We start from the raw sequence: 13,366 nt of genomic DNA on the forward strand, positions 1-13,366 counted from the left end.
TTCTTTCCAAATTTTTAAATTCTAGTTAGTGAACCAAGTTTTTAATTTTGAACAAGTTTAATTTATTTATTTCTTTCATTGCCTCTGCTTTTGGTATCATACATAAGAAATAATTCCCTAATCTGGGTCATGAAGATTTTCATCTATATTTTCTTCTAAGCATTATATAGATTTAGCTCTTAAATTTAGGTCTTTAATACATTTTGAGTTAATTTTTATATATGGTATAAGGTAAAGGTCCAACTTCATTCCTTCTCATGTGGATATAGTTTTCCCAGCACCATTTGTTTAAAGGACCATCCTTTCCCACTGAATGGTCAAATTTTAATTGTTGAAATTTAACTGACTATATATGTGAGGGTTTGTTTCTAGACTTTCTATTCTATTACACTGGGAATATACATTACTTTCGTAATCTCAAATTAAAATAGATGGAGAGCACAGACTCTTCTTTATATACCTGCTAATTAGGCTTCCAGAGGCACCTGGAAAACCGAGTCTAAGAAATCCAATTACCTTAACAACAAAAAAAAGGCCAGTGAAGGACCAATTGCTTTCTTCTCATGCATGTAAAGAACTAGGCAATTTAAGCATTACAGATAATTCACAGGTGGTGTCTGGACACCCCAAGTGGATAGCCAACATTTGCCCGATGGCCTACAGTTGCAGAAGAAGGAGCAATGGCAGCATCTGGTCCTCAAATGACACCCCCACTCCTATTGTAATATCCCTGGCTGCTGGAAGCTGCCCGGCTTCATTCCAGCCCTCAAAACGGTCTCTCCTGAAAATTTTCCTATACCCCAGGCTACAGATAAACTAAAAAAGAATGTTTGCCTTAGGGTCACTATCCTTCCAGACCTGCAACTGTAACTGGCATAAGGTATATTTACCCAAGCTGTGCCATGCACCCATCCAGGGATTCTACAGCCACGGAAATGACTGGGACCACCCTGTAAGACAGCCTGAAAGCTAGTGGTTGGGTTTTGCTTTTGTTTCTGTTTTTGCATAGAGTATAATTAACAAACAATAAAAATGCACAAATCTTTAGGTGTTCTGTTGAGTTCTGACAGTTAGATACATCTGTGGAACCACCACCTAAAACAAAACAGAGAACAGTTCCTTCATGTTCCATCCCATCAGTTTCCTCCCCCCGGTCAAGCAGCATTTTCTGATTTCTATCACCATGGATTTGTTTTGTCTGTTCTTGGATTCCGTGTAAGTGAAATCATACAATACGTATTCTAGTGGAATTGCTTGGTCATGGGATATAAGAAACCACCAAACAGTTCTTCAAAGTGGTTATATCATTTTACACTCCCACTAGTGTGTACGAATGTTCTAGTTGCTTCATATCTTTACCAAATGTTGTTAGTCTTTTCTGTTTTAGTAATTTTCCTGTGTCTGAAATGGTGGTATCTCATTGTGATTTTAACTTGCATTTCTTTAATAACTACAGATTTGAGCACTTTTTTATGTTATTGGCCATTCTTGTATCTTTTTTTGTGAGAGGTCTGTTCAAATGAGCAGTCAAATGATTTGCACATTTAAAAAAAATTGTATTTATTTTACTCATTTTTAATGGGCTATTTGTCTTTTTACTGTTGATTTGTAGAAGTTTGTTATATATTTTCAATACAAATCCAGTGTCAGATATATATAGTGTGAATATATTTTTCCCAGTCTGAGGCTTATCTAATCTTTTTCTTAATGGTGTCTTTTGGTGAGCAGAATTAATTTTCATGAAGTCCAATTTATCATTTTTTTTCTTTTACTGGTAGTGCATTTTTTATCCTAAGAAATCTTTACCCTAAGGTTACAAAAATATTCACTCTTCCAGAAGCTTTATGATTCTGAATTTTGTATTTCAAGGTGTAAAGACTTCCAACTTTGTTCTTTTTTCAAGGTTGTTTTATTTATCAAAGGTTCCTTTCATTTTCTTTCTTTTTTTTTTTTTTTTAAGATTTTATTTATTTATTTGAGACAGAGAGAATGAGAGAGAGAGAGACAGCACATGAGAGGGGGGAGGGTCAGAGGGAGAAGCAGGCTCCCTGCCGAGCAGGGAGCCCGATGCGGGACTCGATCCAGGGACTCCAGGATCATGACCTGAGCCGAAGGCAGTCGCTTAACCAACTGAGGCACCCAGGCGCCCAGGTCCTTTCATTTTCATGTAAATTTTAAAATGAGATTATGTAATATCTTCAAAAGAACCTGCTGGAATTTTGATTGTGATGGTATGGAATTTATAAATGAATTTATGAAGAATGAGAGCTACTAATTTTGACAGACTCTTTCATTGAACATGGTAAAGTAGCTGTAGTGAATCTCAACACTGCTTTCAGCATAGCACAAGAACAATTGTTTTTTTTTTTTTTTTTTTAAAGATTTTATTTATTTATTTGAGACAGAATGAGAGAGAGAGCGAGCACATGAGAGGGGGGAGGGTCAGAGGGAGAAGCAGGCTCCCTGCCGAGCAGGGAGCCCGATGCGGGACTCGATCCAGGGACTCCAGGATCATGACCTGAGCCGAAGGCAGTCGCTTAACCAACTGAGCCACCCAGGCGCCCAAGAACAATTGTTAAAATGTATTAATATCATGTATTTTAAGGGAAATGAAAAATTAAAACTACAAAGAGATACATCAGATTGGCAAAAATTTAAGTTTGATACCACTATGTTGACTCTACAGAAGGGAAAGAGGAGGTCTCGAATGCTGCTGATGGTTACGTGGATGGGCACGGCCCTAGAAGGGAAGCTTGGCACTACTTATCACAATTACAAATGCACTCTAGGATCTGCCTAGCAGACTGACTCACACATGTGCAAAAGCACATGACCACAAGGTTACATGCTGTTTGAAACAGCAAAAGTCTTTAATTATGGTGTTCATACAGTGAAATATCATATAGTTGCTCTCTATATAATGAAACAGAAATATTTTTTAGATGTATAATTAAGTTAAAAAAAAAAACAAGGTGAAGAACAGTATTGTTTACTACCATAAGAAAAAAAGGAAGGGGGGAAGATGACTATTTGTATTTGTTTGTATATGCTTCATGAATTGCTGGAAGATTATGCAAGAAACTAGTAACAATGGATTCTCTCTGCAGGGGGCAAGAACTAGGCTGATGGAGGCAGGGGTAGGAGGAAGACTTTTCACTGCATCCCTGTATATACTTTTTGATTTCTGAACTATGTGAATATATTACATATTCAAAATATTAAATAAAGAAAATTTCGCAAATGAACTATTCCTAACTATCTGATGATGATCATAGGAGGGGCTACCATTAATGAATATATAACTGGGCTTTATATTAAGTACTTTATATGCATTATCTCATTCAATCCTTTTATCAACCTTATGGTGTGGATGCAACAATCACTCCTATTTTACAGAGGAGGAGAAACAGACTCAGAGGGTTGTGTGGCTAATGCTATAAAGCTGGGATTCAATCCAAAGTTTGTGCGCTTAACACCACCATATCACACTGCATATCTATGTAACGGTTATGATACTGGTATGTGTGCTGATTCATATAAAAAGAAAATAGCAATTACCTGCTGTCCTTCTGTGCCCTCTGCCGTAACCATAGCAACAGAGTGTGTTCCTCCTGAGGAGATGACCGCATCATGAGCCGGGACTGTGATGGGCGTGCCATCCTGCGTTACCATTGTGATGGTATTGCCAATGGCTTGCATGTCAGCCTGAGATATGTTGACCTGCAATACAACGCATTTTACAAATCAGTCTGTTTCTTGTTGTATTTGGCAATTTTTTTTAAAAATTTTTTTAAGTAATCTCTACACTCAACGTGGGGCTTGAACTCACAACCCCGAGATCAAGAGTCACATGTTCCACTGACTGAGCCCAACAGGCACCCCAAAACTGACTATTTCTTAAACGTATTTCCTCCTCTCCATCTCTACTGCCAATTTAGACCCTTATTTTCCTTTCGTCTGACTTCCTGCAATACAACTTCTTTCTAGGTATCCAATCTAACCCTTACCTAAACCATCCTCTACCTTGACACTTTTTTTTTTTTTAAGATTTTATTTATTGAGAGAGAGAGAGTGAGTGAGAGAGAGCACAAGCAGGGTGAAGGGCAGAGGGAGAAGCAGATTCCCCGCAGAGCAGGGAGCCTGATGTCGGACTTAATCCCAGGACTCCGGGACCACGACCTGAGCCGAAGGCAGATGCCTAACCGACTGAGCCACCCAGCACCCTACCTTGACACCTTTTTAAGAAAACAAATTTCATTATGCTCCCTGCTTACATCACCAGTGACCCCCCATCACTAGAGTTCAGACTTTTTACATGGCATTTGTGACCTTTCGCAATCTGGCTTTAACAGCTTCTCCAGACTCATCTTCTACTACTTCTAAACCAGCATCTGGCACTCCCAGCCACAACTAATCGTTCGCAGTTCCAGAATGTCATATTCTGTTATATCTTCGTGACTTTTCCCTTCCCTTCACTCTGCCTACCAAACTCATGAAAATTCTTCAAGATCCAACTAAATGTCCACTCTCGGTGGCTCAGTCGGTTAAGTGTCTGACTTCAGCTCAGGTTGTGATCTCTGGGTCCTGGGATCAGCCCCACATTGGGCTCCCTGTTCCGCAGGGAGTCTGCTTCTCCCTCTCCCTCTGCCCCTCCCCCACTCATGCTCTCTCTCAAATAAATAAATGGCCACTCTCTATAAGGGTTTCTAAGATTCCTTCAGGAAGAATCATTTACTCCTTCCTCCAGGCTGACACCGCACTTTACACATCCCTCAATTATATACCCATCATTATAAGAAGTTATTGTTCATTTAGGAATATCTCCCTCCTACTAGACTATGATACCCACCCCCACTTTCTGTACTCCCCACACTAAGCCTACCAAAATATCTGGCATTGGGTAGAATTCAGTAATTCTTTACTATTTAATTGACTAAAGGAATGGAAGAGAAATCTAATCCCTGAAGGAAAAAGGAAGGTTACATCTGGAGAAAATACATCAGGATAAGGGAAATAGCTGTTCTGGAACACATGAAGGGGGATGAGGCTCATTTTATCTGGTCAGAGAGGAGCCAGGAGTGGTTGACATAGCAGTAGGTTCCAGTCTGATAAACAACAGAATTATCCAACAATGGAACAGGCTGCCTCTTACGAAAGAAACTGCCTTATCTGTCTGGGGGCTGCTGTGGCGGGAAATCCTCCTGTATCAGGAGGGAGGGAGGTTACATCGCATGACTTCAAGAGGGTCTCTGTCTGTGTTGATCGAATTCAAAAAAACGTCTTAGGCTTGATGCTAAATTAAAACTGCCTTAGTAAATATGTTTAATCTTGCATGGCAATCTGTGGACAAAGAATACTGTGAGGAAGTAGTGCTGTGAGGGGGAAGGGAATGAACTGGATGGTACAAGCACCTTGAAATTGCCAATCCCAAATGTGTTGTGTCTCCTAATTAACATCAGCATAGTAACAGTTATCAACACAAAGGGCGGATTCATCATGAGAGGGAAGCTCTGAGAGAAACAGGGAAGGAGAGAGTTCTCTGTGGAAGAGACAGTTATAGGAGGATAAAGAGCCCCATATGCCTATTTCTACCAGGTAGAGACAACCTTTCTTGGAACTTAAAAATGAAATCAAGTCTGGATTACTTTAGGCTAGTGGCATCTACAAAACAATGGTTTGGAGAATAACCATTACTTGCTTTTCCTGGGGAAATCAAGAGACTTGGTCTATTAATTCTGGGAGGTAAGTTAAGTGAACTCCCATTAACTCCAGGTAGGGAGAGAGCTGCACTCTGGACATTTTACAGTTTTGCCCATTGCTGACTTCCCAGGATCTTTTTTTTTTTTAAAGATTTTATTTTTAAGTCATCTCTACACTCAACGTGGGGCTTGAACTCACAACCCCAAGATCAAGAGTCGAACGCTCCACTGACTGAGCCAGCCAGGCGCCCCTCCCACGATCTTTTAATGATGTCATCATATCCTCATCGCCTTAGCCAAGGCTCTGCCGGTTTCTCACTCTCACCTCCTGGATCTAATCAGCTACGAAATCCTAGCTTCTCTGATTTATGTTTTCTCATGGATCCTTTACTTTTCAAGCCCTCAATTTCACGGTGGTACCGACCTTTATCACCTCACCTTTGAACTACACCAATAACACCAGGCGAATGCTGGAGTCACAAGCATCCTCTCTCCTAATGTCCCTGTATGCAGTCTCTTTCAGCAGCCTACTGGAAAACCTTCAGCTCTAGCACTGCCTGTGATTTGATATTCAAGGCTTTCCTCAGTTGGGGCCCAACCTGCCTTCCATGTCCATAGTCAGAGAAATATTATTTAACTTGTTTGGCTTTTGGTGGATACTCACATGCTGAGTCCCATCCTGGGATATGAGTGTAACTTGCTGACTCAGCCCAGACTGGGTTACCGTGGCTACTTGTGTAGACACAACATCGTCCCCTTCCACACCTGTAACATACGTGATCTGGGACCCTTTAAGAACATCTTCACTTTGACCTATTTAAAACAAATGAATCATTTATTTGACCAACCAATCAAGCTGTTTAGAAAACAGAGGATATATTTTCTTTTTTTTAATCATTTTGAATATTTCTTATTTATTTATTTTTTTCCCAAATTTTAATTTTAATTCCAGTATAGTTAACATACAGTATAATATTAGTTTCAGGTGTACAATATAGAGATTCATCACTTCCATACATCACCTGGTGCTCATCACAATACTCTAATCCCGATCACCTATTTCACCCATCCCTTCCCGCCTACCTCCCTTCTGGTAACCACCAGTTTGCTAGGCATAGTTAAGAGTCTGTTTCTTGGTTTGTCTCTCTTTTTTTCCCTTTGCTCCTTTGTTTTGTTTCTTAAATTCCACATGAGTGAAATCATATGGTATTGTCTTTTTCTGACTTATTTCACTTAGCATAATACTTTCTGCCTCCATCCATGTCGTTGCAAATGGCAAGATTTCATTCCTTTTTATAGCTGAATAACATTCCATCGTGTGTGTGTGTGTGTGTGTGTGTGTGTGTGTGTACATTTTCTTTATCCATTCATCTATCAGTGGACACTTGGGCTGCTTCCATACCTTGGTTATTGTGAATAATGCTGCTATAAACATAGGGGTGAATGTATCCTTTTGAATTAGTACTTTTGTATTCTTTTTTTTAAAGATTTTATTTATTTATTTAAGAGAGAGAGAGAGCATAAGTGGGAGGGGCAGAGGGAAGGAGACAGAAAGAATCTCAAGCAGACTCTGCACTGAGCATGGAGCCCAATGCGGGGCTCAATCTTACAACCCTGAGATCATGACCTGAGCTGAAACCAAGAGTCAGACACTCAACCAACAGAGCCGCCCAGGCGCCCCTTGTGTTTTTGTATTCTTTAGGTAAATACCCAGTAATTCGATTACTGGATCATAGGGTAGTTCTATTTTTAACTTTTTTGAGGAACCTCCATACTGTTTTCCACAGTATCTACACCAGTTTGCATTCCCACCAACAGTGAACAAGGGTTCTTTTCTCTCCATGTCCTCATCAACACCTGTGTGATTTTAGCCATTCCGACAGGTGTGAGTTGATGTCGCAGTGTAGTTCTGATTTGCATTTCGAAAAGAGAATATTTTAAGTATGACAGAAATACCTGTATAGATTAAAGTGTATATGTATTATATTCCAAATCATAAAAATGGCTTCCAGCACCTCCTTCCAATTCTTCCACCTCCACTTTTATAAAGCCAACCCAAATCAAAGCAGACCAAACCAAACCTTTCCACATCAAATTTAAATGTTCTAATTTTGAGGGCTCCCGGGTGGCTCAGTGGGTAAAGCGTCAGACTTCCGCTCGAGTCATGATTGGTCCTGGGATCAGCCCCGCAGTGGGCTCCCTGCTCAGCGGGGAGTCTGCTTCTCCCTCTCCCTCTATCCCTCCCCCTGCTCATGCTCTCTCTTTCTCCCTCTCTCAAATAAATAAATAAAATCTTAAAAAAAAAGTTCTAATTTTAGGCGACCCTTTTATTCTTAACTGGAGTCATTATGTGATACTGTGCACGTGTGCTGGGGCATGGTGGGGACGTACTGGACAGGAAGACTGCCTGGCAAATAACGCTTCCAACATGGCAAGTATGCATGAAGTTCTTGCAGTCACTTAAGAAGCTGTTAAAAATGATAAGACAATCTTCATCAACATTAACCACAGAACCAGAATGGTGTGTAAACAGAACCTACTTCTAATACTAAATTACTTACTCTTTAACACAAGTGATTGATTGCAAGTCATCAGTACACAATGACCACATTGTGTAAAGACAATGTAATGGCATATTATCTGGGGTAAGGTTAATCATTTAATAAGGGACAGAACAGGAACCACCATCCACTTCTTTATTTCATAAAGAACCAGCAAGTAAACAGCACTTTCAACAGTCCATTACTGCTACACTTGGCAAGCAGGAAGCCTGCTGTTCCCTCTCTTCTACTGCTTTCCACCTTCCACAAAGCCAGAAAGAGGGTAAATATGCGGGGTTTTTTCCTTCAAGGAAGGACTTATGCTAATTTAGGAGTACTTCTCCAAGTTAGTGGCTGACGCACGCACGCATACGGCTCTGGCCGTGGTGGTGTCATCTCCACGGCGGCCATTACTTCACGTCTGTCTGTTCTGTGTCACAGCTATTTAGATACTATTATCCCAAAGGGCTACAGAACCTCGAGAATCATAGGAGAGGAAACGATCGCAAACCCATCCCTATTCTTAGAAAAACAATCATAGTTTATTATTTTTTTTTTAACAAAATGTGCATTATCATATTACGGACTATTTTCTAGAATACAAGAAATTCAGACAATCTGAAAGATCGACTTTGAAGGAAGAGACTGAAGAAGCTTAAAAAAAGAATTTTAAAACCTGAGCTTGTCATCATTAAAGCCTGTTTAGAAAAAACAAAACAAAACAAAAACAAAACAAAGCCTGCTTTCTAACTGCAAGGACCCAGCAGTTGCAGGAATATCTCACTGTCTGCACTCAGGGTGCTTCGCCAAAAAACACAGCATCCAGGACGGAAGGAGCTGTTACTTCTATCACATGACAGACGTCTGAAAAGACAAATTAGAACTGCAGCAGGTAGTGAATGATGTACTCTTTCCCTTATTTTCCAACCAACTTCTTTCACCTAAAGGTTTTTCAACACTTCAATATAAGAACGGGAAAATAGGATTTGTTTTCATTTCCAAATCGACTTCCGTTCAGGAGGTCCTCGGTGCAACAGCAAGACAACCGAGGTTTTGTTTTGTTTTTTTAGAAAACCTTCACCTACTTTACCGACTTACCTATGTTATTTAACTGAAATCACAGAATGTAATCCTCTAACATTTTTTCCCAAGAGTTTATTCTTATCGAAATGAATGTTTTTGTCTCCTACAACACTACTGAACAGCACATGAATCAGCGAAGAGTTATTTAGGAGTGCCAAACCGCTCTAATGCTTACGATCAACATCCTTAGTGCACCCAAATAGCCCAGCTGCTCCTCCCTTGCTCTCTGGCCCCATTTCACACCGCCCTCCTGGGCAGAAGTGCCCCACTGGCCAGATTTCTTTTAGCCTCTCCAATTTACTTTGGTCTCTCCAACCTCAGGGCTTTCTGTATGTGCCCTTCCCTCTACTTGAATGTCCTCTTGACTTTGCTCCTTATTTCCCCTTCCTGCCAAATCCCTGCCTCTCCACCAGATTAACCCCTATCCACCCTCTACCATCTCTCCTAGTACTTAAATAAGTTACTTTAACTTATTTAAGAAGTGTGTCTCGTTAACCTGTAATGAACTTTACAAAACCAGAGCTCCCATGGCTTGTGCGAGAGATTTACTGCAACTCTTTGCCTTCACATTCTATTATACCTAGAGATGACTTTATTAAGCAGCACAAGAATTCACGTCACTCAAACTCAGCTCAAAGCAAGGCGGAGACTGCGGGTCCCTCCTCTGCTTCCCAGCATGTCAGACTCCTCTGCTCCTACCACTCGGACCACTGGCACTTGAAATAAGCTTGATCTCAAAGTTGGCAGGTTCCAGGGCTTCTTTAGTGACAATTACAGCTTTCCTTGCCGAACAGAAGCCACAGTCACGAGCGAAAACCCTCCAGCATATAGGTAAGTGCAACCAGGTCTGACAGAAGAAAAACTGCAATTCGAGCTGCGTGTCCTAAATCCACTTTATCGCCATCCTTCTGTTTAACAAGTGGAGAACTAAACAGGGAAAAAAACAAAACAAAAACACCTCCCAGACTAGACTAACTTCCCTTCTTAGACATCCCAGAGCACCAAGTCCCTTTCTTTGATAGCACTTATTACAGTTGTAAATTCTGTATCTGTGTGATTACGTGAATGAAACTTTGTTATCTGAGAAAATGCTATGAATCACAAATTATGACAGCTGTTGATTCCCCAACACAGAGAGAGGTTTACTGGAAAGAACACTCACCTGGGGGAGGCTCAAAGAAGGCTTCCTGCTCCTCCTCGATGGGCTCAGTGTCATTGTGGGCCGTCCGTTTGTGCATGGCCAGTGTGGAAATCTGCTTGTAGGTCTTCCCACAGTGGTTACAGTTATATGGTTTGGAATGAGTGTGAACAACATGATGTTTGTACAAACTGGAATATTCTGTAAACCTTTTGTCACACCCAGGGACTGTACAAACATATGGCTTTTCACCTAAGTAAAGAACACACACACACACACAAATCAGCTTTTACATATGAAGGCATAATCATTCCATTCCTCCCATGGGGGAAAAAAGCCTCTAATAGCAAAAATAGATAGTTGTCAGATCTCTTTCTATACCGCCATGAGGCAGAACACAAGAAAAGACTCCCCTAACTATGGTTTTGTCTTGGCTCAGAAGGTAGTCTGCATTCTGAGTCTTATCTTGTGCCTGAATACCACTTTTCCCTTAATTTCAAGGGACGAGAAAAGGATGGAGATGTTGCCCAGTTTAACTCTAAGCTTTGATAAAACTCATTTATTGTTAACTACAACTAGACAAGCTAGATATTAATAACAGTATACTAAAAATAATAAATGCAATTATTACTATAACAAATACAGCTTTCCCTAAGGGTTTTATAAGGATAATAAAAAAGGATTGTCTAAAAAGTCTACTAGACATGGTCTGGACACTCACAAATCTAAAAGGACATACCCATATAATTTCTAAAATCTGCATATGCATGTGTGCATACACGTGCATGTCTTACTTTATTCTCATTTTGCACCCTTCCTTGAGTAATCACATTTTCTTGCATGGTTCTAAACACTGTAAAACCACCCATAAATAGTAAAATCTCACCCTAATGTAATCTGTAACATAAGTCTTGAGCATAAAGTAATTGGAAATTGCTTCCTTCCTCTGCCCAGTCTACGTTCTCAAAGCAGGGCAGGTTAATGTTCTTATTTTGGTAAATGATTGTGGGACAGACCTAGTGAGGGCAAGGCCAGGCAGGGAAATGGAAGGCAATTCCAACAGAAAACCTGCCCCATTGATATTTAGGCTGAAGCAGAAACAGCCACTAGGTGGCACCAAACCACAGTCAAGACAGAAGTGGATTTGAATTGAGCTTTGGAGCTCCCTACGGGCTATCTGCACAGCCTCAACTGGGTCCTCTAATCAAACTTGCAAGAATGGATTGCAGTTTACATGGCTGAATATTTGCACTCCACTCATAGCATAATGTGGGCATTTACAGTATCATCTACTTGATGATCATTAGCCAATCTTTTCTTCCAGTCCAGACCTACCTCTATGGTCAGACCAAAAATTATAACTATGTACTGCATCTCTCTACTTCAATGATTCTCAATCATGTAAAAGACCGGGGTGGGTGGGTTATTTCTTTATATATTTTTACACACACACACACACACACACACACACACACACGGAGCTTTTTAAAGACAACCGATGTCTGGGCCTCATTCCATAAAATTATGTCAGAATTGTGCAGACAGAATATGGGGAATAAGCCTATTTTTAAAAAGTGAATCCAATGTGCATCACATTTAAGAGCACTGCTTTATTTAAATGTTCCAAAGATCAGTATGGCTAAATTTAATGTAGGCATCCCTCTTACTGGAATCTAATTTGCCCATTAAACATGTGGAACAGTAAACTTTTAGGTAATGAGTCTATATTCCACTTGCTTTAAATGGGAAAAATAATATTTTCCCAGCCCATCTAAAAATCCCAGCCAATGGGCGCCTGGGTGGCTCAGTTGGTTAAGCGTCTGCCTTTGGCTCAGGTCATGATCCCAGGGTCCCTGCTCAGTGGGCGGGGAGTCTGCTTCTCCCTCTCCCTAGGCGTGTCTCCCCCTGCTTGTGCACTCTCTCTCTCTGAAATAAATAAAATCTTTTAAAAATAAAAAAATAAAAAACCCAGCCAATTTCCCCAAATATCACACAAAGGCTCTTAAGCACCTGTGTTATAATCCACCAAGAATGTCTATATAATATGAAGCACTTCAAACACCAATTATCTAATTATTTAACATTCAGTAGTGGGTATACATTGGTGTGTAATACACAATGATACAGTATAATATCAGACAGGAATTCTGTTTTCCTTCTACACCACAAACGTACTACAATCTAAAAATCAAGTACCTTAAAGATATAAAAGAAGTACAAATTATATTAGGAAAATATAATTTTTCTTCCAATCTATGGTTTTCTTTTCCAGGCCTCCTAGGTTTTCACAGGCGTTTCCATTTTCTTAGAGAACACTTTAATAGTAGGGAACATGATGGCAATAATGCATATTACACAATGTAAGCATAATATACGGCTGTATCAGAAATATGACTTCAGTGTGTCCTATGTTCTCTCACTTAGACTCACATGCAACTTAAAAATTTTTTCTTTTATAGAAAAATGCATCACATGGGGCGCCTGCGTGGCTCAGGCGTTAAGCGTCTGCCTTTGGCTCAGGTCATGATCCCAGGGTCCTGGGATCGAGCCCCGCATCGGGCTCCCTGCTCCCCGGGAAGCCTGCTTCTCCCTTTCCCACTCCCCCTGCTTGTGTTCCCTCTCTCGCTGTGTCTCTTTCTGTCAAATAAATAAATAAAATCTTTAAAAAAAAAAAATGCATCACAAGTAGATTCATTATAGTGGGTTTTCAGTTTGGATCATAAATTTTGGGTAAAAATTTTGCAAATCATTACAGCAAATATACAGATGGTAAGAGTTCAAGTGGGGAAGGATACCCAGAGACCTAAAGATTCCAAACTGACAGCGTTATCTTCCCTTTCCAACCTGCTCTCCCCCATTTAACGATTATCATCTAACCCATCACACAAACTAGACTGATAGGTTTT

At 40.3% G+C, this 13,366-nt stretch overlaps 1 protein-coding gene across 4 annotated transcripts in view; it reads right to left on the bottom strand.

The window, feature by feature from the left end:
* The window catches only part of ZNF143 (zinc finger protein 143), a 65,822-nt gene that overhangs the window by 5,143 nt on the left and 47,313 nt on the right, over nt 1–13,366 (bottom strand). For all 4 annotated transcript variants that reach the window (XM_032427166.1, XM_032427164.1, XM_032427167.1 and 1 more), the window contains exons 12-14: nt 10,485–10,712; nt 6,364–6,512; nt 3,559–3,720 (exon numbers count right to left, since the gene is read on the bottom strand). In XM_032427166.1, the coding sequence (XP_032283057.1) occupies nt 3,559–3,720; nt 6,364–6,512; nt 10,485–10,712 (539 nt within the window). The remainder of the gene's footprint in view (nt 1–3,558; nt 3,721–6,363; nt 6,513–10,484; nt 10,713–13,366) is intronic.

The sequence above is a fragment of the Phoca vitulina genome, unplaced genomic scaffold (assembly GCF_004348235.1).
Source record: "Phoca vitulina isolate PV1807 unplaced genomic scaffold, GSC_HSeal_1.0 scaffold36, whole genome shotgun sequence".
In the NCBI taxonomy this organism is placed as follows: domain Eukaryota; kingdom Metazoa; phylum Chordata; class Mammalia; order Carnivora; family Phocidae; genus Phoca; species Phoca vitulina.